Source organism: Lytechinus variegatus, chromosome 4 (assembly GCF_018143015.1).
Source record: "Lytechinus variegatus isolate NC3 chromosome 4, Lvar_3.0, whole genome shotgun sequence".
Classification (NCBI taxonomy): domain Eukaryota; kingdom Metazoa; phylum Echinodermata; class Echinoidea; order Temnopleuroida; family Toxopneustidae; genus Lytechinus; species Lytechinus variegatus.
The window spans coordinates 60,482,523-60,496,041 of record NC_054743.1 but is presented as its reverse complement, the minus strand read 5'-3'; the positions used below and the strand labels follow the sequence as shown (position 1 = coordinate 60,496,041).

The window sequence follows — 13,519 nt, the reverse complement described above, 5'->3', positions numbered from 1 at the left end:
AGTATAATCTGACAAATGTAGCAAGGAGTTACAAGACTTCATCTTTGTGAAATCGCTCTCCAGTCTTGTGTCTGAGTGGTGAAAGGCATGTTATATACATCCTTACCTTTCCTACATAGTCATTGCTGTCACCTTCTAGTTCCACATGAACACCCTTAGCCAGGAAAGCACAGAAGCTCTGACCAGCTGATCCTTTCAACTTGATCTCAATAGACTTGTTAGGAAGGCCACTCTCGCGATACTTCCTAAAAATTGAGAAGACAAAAATAAACGTTTTTATTTTGAATATCGTATGATGCAAAGAAATTGGAATTTTGTGCAAGGTGAAGTATGAATATACTGTAGAACAAATTAATTGAATGTGTCATCATCATTATCATCTTCCTCCTCTTCATGATCATGATGGTAGTGCAGATTTTGATGATGGTGGTGGTAATGACGAAGATGCTGGTAGTGAGGATGAAAATGACATTGATGATAATGATATGGATGACAATGATGATGATCGATGATGATGATGTCAGGAATGATTAAAACGCTGATTAATGATTATGGTGTTGACCATGCTATTGATCGCGAATATAATAAGCATGATGATGATGGTGGTGGTGGTAATGATGATGAGGAGGAGGGGGAGGAGGAGGATAGTGGTATTGGCAATTATGATAATGTTGATGATGGTAGTGGTGATGGAGGTACTGATGAGGATGATGACACGGATGATGATGTTAATGAAGAATAGAATGAGGATGATGATAATAATGATGATGGTGATGCTGCTGCTGATAATGATGATGGTGGATGTGGTGGTGTTGTAATGCCGATGATGGCTACGATAATGAAGACCGTTACCTTGAGATGTGAAAGCTAAGGGTTGTTCCAAAGGCCCTGCACTCATTGGTAATGTCCATATTAATCTCAACATGCTTGCTGGCTCCATTAAGAACATCTCCTGCCCTTTCTATCAGAAGATTGTCCTGTACAATAAAAAAAAAAAAATGATCACTTATTGCAAGTTTTAAACCTCTATAAATAACTTACAGTGATGGACAATTAGATATGCACAATGCATCAAACTGGACTTTATGTCATTTCATATTAATGGATATGTGTAGGTAGTGCCCCTGAATAAACACTGAACGAAGGAGCAGCATGGATGACACTGTGCCCCACCGGGTGGAGCTGAGGATTCATGTTGAATAATAGCAATATCTTCTTTTGCATAAATATGTTCTACAATCCATGCGGTATCAGAGAAAAATATACCAATTACTTGCTCAGTTGGGAAATTTTCAGTATGATATCATATGCCATGACCAACGAACAATAATCTGTCAGGACCCATCAATTCTAATGAAAATTACCATTTCTTCATACTATTCTATTTAGTTATAACTGAAATATATTGATTTTAGTGAATACCATAAAATTTATAATATTACTAAAATGTTTTAATACAAATTAAAACCAAATGCGTCAATGTTTACAATCAATAACGATATATGTAAAAAAATCTGACTTCTTTACCAATCTCTTATCCATAAATTACTATTGCTTTATCATCAGAGGTTATAACTAAGAAATATATAATAGCATTCTGCATCACTTTACTCTCCCCCAAAACATAATTGGATACCATCAAGTATTCTAAATATTATTAAACTGTTTTAATACCAAAAAAATAATGAGTCAATGTTTACAACTCTAATCACTCCATAATGATACAATCTGTAAATCTAATTTCTCACCAATCTCTTATCCAGGGCAAATTCTTGCTTGGTGGTACCTCCGATGGGGTTAGCATCGGGTCGAAGGTCAGAGGCCTTGGTCAAGACTTGGTCAAAGTTGAGCAGTTTGCTCTTCCCATTGGTCTTCTCCTGGACGGGTCGAAGCATGTCACATCGGCCAATCATCTCCTGCAAAATGATACACAAAACAACAAAAAATGAAATAATTTACTTGATATAAACTGCTGCCTCAAAAAAGGCAGTTTAGATAAGAATTACATGTACCTTTAAAACAAAACAATAATCAATTCTCTCTTAGGGAAATATGAGGTTATAAGGGGGGGGGGAGGGCAGCACATCCTGTATAATGTGCAGACATAAAGCCAGGGAAGAAGCAGAAAAAGAAGCTAGAGCACTCCACTCCAAGTTTATGTAAACTAAAATAGATTTTAATGCTACAGTATATGGCTCGAAGGAGGGAGGGGAGGGTGTTTCATCAACATCCACAACAACTGTCAGCGCTGACTAGATTCAGGATCATTCAGGATTCAGGATTGGCTGAGATTCAGATTCAGGAATGGCTGAGAAGAATTGGCCTTTGACTGTTACTATAGCAACTGTCAGAAAATGATCATTGGTTGGTACAAACAACTTTTGTGAAATGATCCCCAAATTCATGCACAGTTCTGATCATACTCTATCAATGTAAATAATTTTAATAATAGAATTCAAACTCTGCCAGTTTTGGGGCTCAAAAAAAGTAAAAGTTACATAAAGCTTTTACAACTACATGTATTTTCGTAAGTACATTCCAGATGAGCCTCTGTCAACCCAGAAAGAATAGCAAAATGCCACCTCCTGATGAACATATATTTGGTAGGAAAATTGATATCCCATTTCGATAATTCCATTTAAAGGCTGATGACAAATTAATTCTCTGCCAGAGACCACATAGAGAAATACAAAGGGAACAAATGAATGGTTATGTGTCAAATGTGAACAAACCTGGAAGGTTCTGAATCCCATCTTTGCCATGTGTGAACGGATCTCCTCAGCAAGCATGAAGAAATAATTTACTACATGCTCTGGGTGACCATCAAACTTCTTCCTCAACTCAGGATCCTAAAACACATTAAGAAAAAAGAAGGAAAAAAGAATGATTTAAGAGCAAAATTAGTCATATGATGTGATTGTTTTCTTCTACAATCATTCCTCATACAGTGAATTCAGAGCATTATTCAACAAAAAAGAGCAGGAGTAAAATATTTACAATTTACACATAAAGAGTGCATAAAATGATATAAAACATTTTTCTATTTGGTAAATTCTCATCATCATTACCTCATCATTACATCATTATCACCGTTATTACAATTGTAATCTTTATCAGCATTATCATAATTATAATTACCAACCATCACCATCAATGCCATTATCATAATCACCATCACCACTACCATCATTATTGTCAACATCATCATCATAATCATTGTCACCATCACCCCAACCACTCCCACGACGATTAGCATCATCACTATCATGATCATGATCACCATAGCTGTCACCACCAACATCCACCTTCCACTATCATCATCACCATCACCACTGCTGCCACCACCATCCCTCACTGCCACTGTCTTAACCACCATCACCATCTCACCTGAGTAGCCACACCCACAGGACAGGTGTTCAGATGGCATTTCCTCATCATGGTGCATCCCATGACAATCAGAGGTGTGGTGGAGAAAGCAAATTCATCCGCCCCAAGGAGAGCTGCTATCACCACATCATTACCTGGATATTAGGAAGTAAGAATTCAAAACAAGGTTCTATACAATTAATACTTAACCAATGAATTACAGGTGTTGCAATGCAGTTACTAGGAGTAGCTTTGGGAGAATCCATACAATGTCAATATACTCATTTCAAACTCCTTTTTGTCACAGATGCTGTAAGTAGTGCTTATTGTGAAAATTCACTTACAGAAAGAGAGACCCTCTGGGGTTTCACTAATTTAGACAGCTTACCAAATTCCTTGCAATTTTTGTTAATGACAACAAATAAGGAAATTTAGCTACATGTATGAATTTGTGATTTAATTCGCATAATTTGTTGAAGAATGGATTGTGTTCATAATTGCAAATGTAATTATTTTCTGTCATACTTTGTACGTGCTGGGATGCTCCTTATTAATAGGGCCTCTAAATATTCACTGTTATTATCATAATTATCATTTGTTAATCAGTAGCAACTTCATTTGCCAACATGAAGTAAATATGAAGGTAACAATATGTTGTCTGAATAGTGAATACATGAATAATCAAACCGAGCAATATTACATATGGGGAAACAACAGCATAATCTTCAAGATTTATACATTTTCATATAAATGCTTGATCCTAATATACAGGGTTTTTTTTAATGCAACCATTCACCTGTCCTCAGCTGGCCGTCGGTCTGCAAGACAACCCTTGACCTCAGATTGTTTAGAACCAACGTCTGATGAGTCTCTGCTATACCGAGTTCCCATGGTAACCCAGCATGTTTGATTCCTGTCCATGTGCTAGCTCCCGTTCCTCCGTCGTGACCAGAGATGGTGATGTGTTCAGCCTTACCCTATAAACAATGTAATTTTTAAGAAAGCTTTAGCGTGTAGTACATAGAGTGTTGTCATCAGTCAATACAAAGATTAATCTTGCTAAGATGTCCTACATCTGTATTAGATGGGAACTCACCACCCTTTTATGAGGTACAATAGATGGTAATGCCCACATGTGTGTAATCATGTTGCAAATTTTACTCAAACTCTGTTTACTAAACTTTTCATCCCTAACAACTTTAGGTTAATGTCAGAACTTCATTATCTTGGTGAAATAATGAGTCCAATTTATTTTTCTCATCATCAAAGGTATGAATGAGGCCAGTTCCCCAAAACAAGGTTACCTACCTTGGCAGGGACTCGGCGACACCCCTACGTCTATGTCAAAATTTTACTACCAAGGTAAGATGCGTCTGTTTGTTTGTCTTAAGGTTATCTTCAAACATTGGGCCACATATTAAATTACAAGATCAACTCATTACCTTTATGGTTTCGAGTTAGAAAGAAGTTGGAGATCAGTTCCTCAAAGCAAGACTTACCTTGGCTACCCCAGCAGCAACGACCCCTACGCCAACCTCCGACACCAACTTGACACTGATCCTAGCCTCTGGGTTGGAGCACTTGAGGTTGTAGATGAGTTCTGCAAGGTCCTCGATGGAGTAGATATCGTGGTGAGGGGGAGGGGACACCAGCCCCACCCCAGGGATGGAATAACGGGTCGAGGCAATGTCCTCAGTGACCTGTGATGGAGAAGAATAAATATGTAAGGTACCGGTAATTAATAGTATATCCACTAGTAGAGGCATGACTTTCAACTAACACCCTCCCCCAAAAAAAGTTGGAGAGAGAAAGCGATATGAAAGGGTCACCTGCTCACTCCTTCCCCACTTCCCAAGGGCCCCTGACACAGCTTTCAAGGTACACTAGTGAAGTTAGTAAAATGCATGAAGATCAATACTGAGCCAGTTGCTCTGTGTCAAATTCCGACACCAAGAAAATCAGTGTTTACTTTTAACAAAGTCAATGGAATATCAAAGGTGGGCATTCAACATTTTTGTACATCCAACTCTCATTCTCCATTCTTTCACTCACTGTTCAAGCCTTGATAATTAAGACCATTAAAAGTTTATTCTATCAACTAAAAAAAAACACAAAACAAAATGGAGACAAGTCACTTCCAAGGTCCACATACAGAAGAGTTGTATGCCCACAAATCAAGGAACTGCTTAGGAACTCCGTCTTTTATTCTCTCTCCTTCAGTTCTCTTTACCCTAACCTTGAAGCCTTACCTTATATCCTGGAAGTTCCCCACCTTCCCCTGGCTTGGCTCCTTGGGCCATCTTAATCTGTAAGTCATCAGAATGGGCCAGGTAGGAGCTGGTCACACCGAACCTTCCCGAAGCTACCTGCTTGATGGCTGACCGGGTGTTGTCCATAGGGTCATCGGTGTGCAGGTAACGATCTTCTGTCTCTCCACCTTCTCCTGTGTTACTCTTAGCACCAATTCTGAAAGGGGGGAGATGGGATATCTTTCTGAGCATGAAACCTACTTAGGGGGTGTTGCGAGAAAATGTTTGCTATCAATTGCAAAAATCAGTGGCAAATTTACCGCGTGAGAGACTTTGGTCAAGTTAATGAAGCAAAGAGCCACTTACCTGTTCGTTGACTTAGCCAGTGTTCTAGGAAAGACTACCAAATCTCATGACCCTGGTGTTGAATCTCTTGATGATAAAAACAGTTATTATAAGCTTGGGACTTTGGTCTGAAGTTCAGGCAATTGAAGTGAGAGCCACTTACCTGTTCATTGCCTTAGCCAGTTTGCTGTGTGTCTATAGGGAAAAACTACCAAATTTCATAGCCCCAGTCTTGAATCTCTTGATATAATTACTTACTAGAGCCTTTGGTCTTTGGTCAAAAGGGTCAAGCAGGTGCAGCAAAGGAGAGCTACTAACCTCATGGCTGTTCAATGCCTTAGCCGGTGTGTTATGTGCCTCTATAGGAGACTAACAAAACTCATGGCACCAGTGTTGTACCTCTTGGCAATAGAAACAGACTTTAAGAACCTTGAGCCTTTGGACTCCTGGTCAAGCAAATGATGCAAAGAAGAGCCACTAACCTGTTCATGGCCTTCGGCAGTGTGCTGAGTGCCTCTATGGAGAGACTACCAAAGCTCATACCAGTGTATGTACCTCTTGGCAATAGAAACAGACTTTAAGAACCTTGAGCCTTTGGACTCATGGTCAAGCAAATGACGCAAAGAGCCACTAACCTGTTCATGGCCTTCGGCAGTGTGCTGAGTGCCTCTATGGAGAGACAACCAATGCTCATACCATTGTATGTACCTCTTGAAAATAGAAGCAGATATGTGAACCTTGAGAGCCTTTGGACTCGTGGTCAAGCAAATGCCGCAAAGAAGAGGCACTAACCTGTTCATTGCCTTAGCCAGTGTGCTATGTGCCTCTATGGAAAGACTACCAAAGCTCATGGCACCAGTGTTGAACCTCTTGACGATAGATGCAGCTTCCTCAACCAGTGATAGGTCCAGAGGCTCATCGCTCGGCACCATCTCCAATTGACCTCTCAAGGTACACATACGAACCTAGGAAAAAGAGAAATAGATTGTCAAGAACTACAATGTCTCCATCCCAAATGACTAAAGGCTTATCCTTACAATGAAGTGCTATTGAGCACTGAAGTGATACCAGTGTCTTTTTGCATACAGCATAGAATTTTTCCAGAAAAAATCTTTAAAATCTGTTAAAAAATGTTCCAGTTGTGCACAGAGTCATGCGTAACATTACAAGCAGCTTAATGAAACACTCACCAAAAACCCAAAACAAGAACAGAATATTGGTAATATTTTAAAAATGTGAATTTTGTTCAATCCCCCTGTTACACCCACAAATGTAATAATCGCCCACAAATGTAATAACGCCCACAAATGTAATAACACTTTACCCACAAATGTAATAACACTTTACCCACAAATGTAATAATTTTTGATCGCCCACAAATGTAATAACACTTTACCCACAAATGTAATAACGACCACAAATGTAATAACACTTTACCCACAAATGTAATAATGCACTTTACCCACAAATGTAATAATGCACTTTACCCACAAATGAATAATGACTTTACCCACAAATGTAATACATTTGAAGTGATTTTTGGCGAATTCGTTCTAAACTAATATCCTATAGTAATGCGTTCATATAGCACAAAAGTTCAAAGTCTTTTTTCCAGACCCGGTTAATGAAATATTACAGTACAAGTCCAAGTCTTTTTACCAGACCCGGTTGTTTCAAAATTATAATATACGTCCAAAGTCTTTTCCAGACCCGGTCGTTTCAAAAATTATAATATACGTCGGTGAGGGGTAAAGACAACACTCTAAGCCCAAGCATTTTAAGTGGGTTTAATTTTGAAGATTGGTCTCAGCTGTTATTTTTTTCAATATTTCTTTATCTTTTAAATAACCGGGTCCAGACGAAAGACTAAGCATAATACTCGTGTTATTCCACAAGAATAAGAATATGAGTCTTTTGTTTTTAGGATTGTTTAAATCATTTTTAAATCACCGGGTCTGGAATAAAGACAACGCTCTAAACATGTGCTTTGCTACATGCATGGTCTTAATTTGGAGGATTGTTGGTTCTTAGATTCGTTGTTGGGGGTTGAGTTTTATTGATTTTTTATTCCTGAAATAATTGTGTCTGGAGGAAAGTCGATCTTCGACAATCGGTCTTCATGTTGTTCCACAGTAATTAGATTATGGGGTATTCGTTATAGAATATTTGTAAAAACTATTTTATTTTTCAAATAGTAACCAAGTCTGGAGAAAGGATGTCTGCTTTACCAAAGCGTTATTACAATTATTTGTAGGGGTAGTAGTATTATTAAAAAAAAAGACATATTTTTACTGGGTGAAACTTTGGAAATTTGGTCTTAGATTTGAAGTTTTTCAGTTACTTTTTTTTAATAGCCGGGTCTGGAGGAAAGAGTACGTTTTAAAACTCGTGTTATTCCACGAGAATAAGAATATAAGGTCTTATGTTAGATTTTTTTTCGTAACTGTTTTAGGTCTGGAATAAAGACAACACTCTAAACCTCTTTTAAAACAGGTTCTTAGGTTGAAGGTTTGTTTGGTCTTAGACTTTGATTTTTTTTAATTCTTACTATTAGCGTTTTTTTTTTTTTTTGAAGAAAAAAATGGTCGGGCTGAAAGACTACGCTATATCCAGCATTAATAAGATTATGGGGTCTTTATACTGTTTTTAAACTGTTATTCATAATGTTTAAATAACAGGTAACCGGGTTTGGAGAAAAGACTACGCTTGATTCTCAATTTACTCTTAGTGCATATATTCACAATATACACCGTATAAGTTCAAACAACAACAAAGACATTAATTCCACCAGTTTTAATTAACTGGGTCTGGAGAAAAGACTATGCTCGATTCCCATTTTTTCCACAGGAATATCATTATCGTATCTTAGTTTGGACTTATATTATAAATTTTGAAATAACTGGGTCTGGAAAAAGACTTTGGACTTTTTAAAATTCTTGAAACAACCGGGTCTGGAAAAAAGACTTTGGACTTATATCACAATTTTTGAAACAACCGGGTCTGGAAAAAAAAGACTTTGGACTTTTATTATATTTTTTTAAACAACCGGGTCTGGAAAAAAGACTTTGGATTTATATTATAATTTTTGAAACAACCGGGTCTGGAAAAAAGACTTTGGACTTGTACTTTGATGTTTTATTAACCCGGTCTGAAAAAAGACTGCACTTTTGTGCTATATGAACGCATTACTATAGGATTTTAGTTTAGAACGGATTCGCCAAAAATCCCTTCAAATTTATTACATTTGTGGGTAAAGTCATTATTACATTTGTGGGCGATCAAAAATTATTACATTTGTGGGTAAAGTGTTATTACATTTGTGGGCGTTATTACATTTGTGGGTAAAGTGTTATTACATTTGTGGGCGTTATTACATTTGTGGGTGCAACACCCCCCCCTTCAATTTCAAATGTGTAATTAATAATTATCTTGAAAAATTTAACACTTACTGATTCTTTCTGTGACTCAACAAACTTGGTGTAGGCATTCTGATTCTTGTTCCGTGCTGCATCCTGCAAATTGGCAATGCTGACTGGATCATTGACGTGCTTCTCACCCCCATCACGCCAGTGGTACGATCCACCCTCGAGATTCGTAGATATATCTCCTTGTAGTTCAGCATATGCCACTCTGTGCCTTTCAAAGGCCTGTAAAATAAAAGGAAGGAATAAAAAAAATATTGAGTTTCTTAACACTCCTTCAAGTGGGATTAAATTGTGTAATATTGGAGTCTGAGACTGACTTGCATCTCCATTCATACATTATTATCAACTAAGAGGACAAGTATTTAAATGGGCATTTGATATTTGGTGATAAAATTCTTTGTGTGAAAGCAACAAAATCAACACCCCCCCCCCCCCCAAAAAAAAGGAGGTTTACAAGATGGACTGAGGGCAGCCAGAAAAAAGCTGTATTTTATTAATATGGCAATGATCGCAATCTCATTTTGTCAAAACAGTCTCTTAATTCCTGAGGAAAAGTCTGTCTAGGGAAAATAAAGGTTGCTACATGTACTTATGTTATAACTCTAGAATCTTTTTCTGAACTGCCCTCAAAATTTCTTGTAGATAAAAGGTTTGCCCTCAAAATTTCTTTTAGATACAAAGTTTTAACAAACCAGCGATGGTATTAAGTTTGAAACGTTAATCAATCAATCCATGCATTACAAATCTAAACTTGGCAATTTGATATCAAATAAAGTCCTCCAATTTGTCACGTACATATACTATCATTATTTTTTGTTTATTTTCAGGGCTCTTGAAGTTGAGTGAGTCTTATCTTTTATAACACTTATCTTATTGCCAAGTGCTTCACAGGCAAAATGGGAAGAGTAAATAATGTAAAGGGGCTGCTTTGTTTACAGCTAAAAAACTGGAATGGGTAATGGATCCCTTCATACCCCAACATTTTAAGGGCAAGAGGGGCAATGCCACTTTTCCAAAGTACACATTTTCTACAGTACAAAACTAATAGGAAAAAACACCCCCCCCCATAGTAAAAGTCATAGAGTGATCCTAAAAATACGCTCTCGTCCATTGACAGATTTCTGTCGAACCATCAGCAATATTTTCTCTGCATTATTGCTTTCATTAGAACCAACTTATCATTAAGGTGAACTCAGCATTAAAAAAAATTATAAAAAATGATGGGCAAATTCAAAAAGCGGATGAAGATTCTTTAATAAAGTGATTCTTTTGATATATATAAAATTTTTATGAGAGAGTTATCTTATCTGTGAGAACTTGCTCACCTGTAGTGCATGATGTACAGATGTTTAGAGTAATATCAACGTAGAGTAGATAAGACATAAGCCCCGTAACACAAAACTTAGTAATTAATCGCTCAATGAAATGGCCTATCAAGATCATCATTACATGCGCAGGTTGCTAAGTAGACCGAATATAGGACCAATAAGAATAGCTCTTTCCAAGAGATAAAGCGTTAATCTTTGTGTAAAAGGGGCCAGGCCAATCAGGTAAACTTACATACATGCAGGAAAATATGCATACAGATAAATCAGGATTAGTGGAACATATGTCATTAAAACATATGAGCTACTACATGTACATGTAGTCCCACAACTGAAATTTTAACAACAGATGGAACAGGATGAAAAATTTCCAGTCTGAGCAGGGAAATTGAGGATACTAGTTTGGAGAACAGGCAGGAATTGTGAAGTACAACTGTGAGTATTGTATACAGATTATGTAATTGGGGGCATACTTTTATTTTTTATCGCAATTTCAGAAAAGTGTTTAAGGTTCTGTGTGTGTGGAAATAAAGACAACGTTCATCATTATCTGATTCAAATCTGTAATTTACAAATGAACGAATATCTGGTGTATTCAATTTCATGCGCATACTTTTAATGAGACATGTTTTTATGCTCTTTAGTGGGCAGAAACAAAAGCATTACTTAATGTCATTTGATAGTAGCTGTTGCATTGATGAATATATTTCTATTTTGCTATTATCCACTATACAGTGCGTATCAAAAAAAAGTTTACACTTTGAAAAAGCCCTGGGAATTAAAAAATATACAACATGTGGTTAGTTTTTTCACATGTAATTATGTGTTTGGGTCTCATCTATCCAATGAAGGTAAAAGTTTTGACAGAATGTTACACTTGAGTGAGCACTGTCCATTTTTGTAAAGCTCGCAGAAATCTGTTTGCGCAGAAATGCTTGTTTTCATGCTGTGTCAAGTGGAAAGTGCGAAATCAAACTTACTCTGTGAAGCATTTCTCATAAATTTCCCAAGCACTTTTAGCCAATTGAAATAAAACGGATACATTCAAGCATTTTGTAACAATTTTGCCGCCCAAATTTGAAATTTCAACACTTAGTAAGCACAACCTTTACCCTTTTTGTGCCAGCTGGATCTGATGACATAACTGAATCTGAACAAAAGTTTATATCAGACATCTCCAGCATTTTTCACTAAGTTTTTATCATTTAAAGTTGGTTTACATTTCATTTTCATTTAATACTTGTTTCTCCACACTTTTCCCAAGCTTGGCAATGATTAACAAAATGAAAATCAAGCCTAAGCCATTTCATGTAAATCACAGCTCAGTGTAACGCAAATATCGTCACGATGGACTCGGTGTGTGGGGGAGTGGGATGGGGCGCAATGCACTCTTCGAAGTGTTTTGGGCAAGGAAACAAGTTTAAAAAGGTAAAAGATATCTTCATATCAATTTTACTTGCTAATTTCCACGTATTCTTCATGATTAAGGTCTACTTTTATTCGCATAATTATTTTGAAGTTCTGCGCAAATCATTTTTCACCAACTTTTCAAAACTAAGTGGTGCTCACTCAAGCGGAAATATTTTTCGACTGTTATATCGTCATTTGCTTAAATGGATCTGTACCAATGCTAAAATGTGGAAAAATCGTCAGGATATTACAAATACATAATTTTTTCCAAGTGTAAACTTTTCTTTGATACGCACTGTATAATGTTTTAATGAACCTGGAAAATTGATAAGGTTCAACTATTGCTGTGAGGAGCTTTCAAGCTAGATGACATTAGAAAGTTCAAATTTTCAAAGCTATGATGGTATGCAAAAAAATACCCACAACTGGTCAAAATTCATTGACCCTAAATGACCTTTGATGTTGATCATGCGACCTGCATCTCATACCTTCGGATGATCAGTGATACCCTTAAGTCCAAGTTCCATAAAACAAATTCCATGCAGACTTTTTGAGTTATGACATTCCAAAAACATAACCTCGGTTAAAGCTTCAATGTTGACAATGCTGCCACCGCTGAAATAGCGCCGCCAAAAGTGCTAGTCTTGCTCTGCTATTGCAGGCGAAACAAAAATAGACACTGGAATAATCATCCATTTTTAATGATGATATTAAAGTACATTTATTTGAACTTACAATTAGCAATATGCATTTTCACAACAATACCCATGATGTTTCACAGATTGAAAACATCAAACTAATCATAATGCTTTCATTTTAATCCCACAGAACTTCAGCTTGAAATTCCGAGTGAAAAATGTATAAGAAATTAAAACATCATAAAACACACTAGTCCAGCCATTCAAAGCAAACCTGTACAGCAGCCAGGCAAGATATCAAGAAATATAGTTATCAAGTTGGACCATCTCAAATAACATACGAGTCAGCTACTATAGGCCTATGTACACTGTCAGCTCATCAAAATATTATGTTACAGAACCAAAAGTGGATTTATTGCTTGGAAGAAACATCAACTTGAGCCAAGACAGTGAAGACACCAAGACAGAAAATAATCTTTTTTTAAATACTAAACAAGGAAACCACATAGCATTCTGGAGGAAATAATCTACTGAACTTGACAGATTTCCACTCATCTTGGTATTAATAGATGAAGTGTTTGTTTATAAATTTTCATATATTACAAGAATAAGTCCCCTTTAAAAGAATAAAACCTGGTTCCTTTAAAATTCTAATCTGTACAAAGCTTGATGATATTCACATCTTGTAAAAGTCAAAATGGGATTCTAAACCATTTTCATACTAATTATCCTAGTCACGTGTGACATGTGCACATCTAAAG

At 36.7% G+C, this 13,519-nt stretch overlaps 1 protein-coding gene across 2 annotated transcripts in view; it reads right to left on the bottom strand.

Moving 5' to 3' along the window:
• The window catches only part of LOC121414432 (putative glutamate synthase [NADPH]), a 56,005-nt gene that overhangs the window by 31,478 nt on the left and 11,008 nt on the right, over positions 1 to 13,519 (bottom strand). Inside the window, exons 4-13 of one of the 2 annotated variants that reach the window (XM_041607607.1) lie at positions 9,410 to 9,607; positions 6,753 to 6,925; positions 5,616 to 5,832; positions 4,866 to 5,066; positions 4,163 to 4,343; positions 3,388 to 3,521; positions 2,733 to 2,849; positions 1,749 to 1,916; positions 853 to 977; positions 107 to 245 (exon numbers count right to left, since the gene is read on the bottom strand). In XM_041607607.1, coding sequence (XP_041463541.1) covers positions 107 to 245; positions 853 to 977; positions 1,749 to 1,916; positions 2,733 to 2,849; positions 3,388 to 3,521; positions 4,163 to 4,343; positions 4,866 to 5,066; positions 5,616 to 5,832; positions 6,753 to 6,925; positions 9,410 to 9,607 — 1,653 coding nt within the window. Of the gene's footprint in view, positions 1 to 106; positions 246 to 852; positions 978 to 1,748; positions 1,917 to 2,732; positions 2,850 to 3,387; positions 3,522 to 4,162; positions 4,344 to 4,865; positions 5,067 to 5,615; positions 5,833 to 6,123; positions 6,139 to 6,752; positions 6,926 to 9,409; positions 9,608 to 13,519 lie in introns of those variants that run through there. The other variant, XM_041607608.1, reaches the window with a different exon arrangement.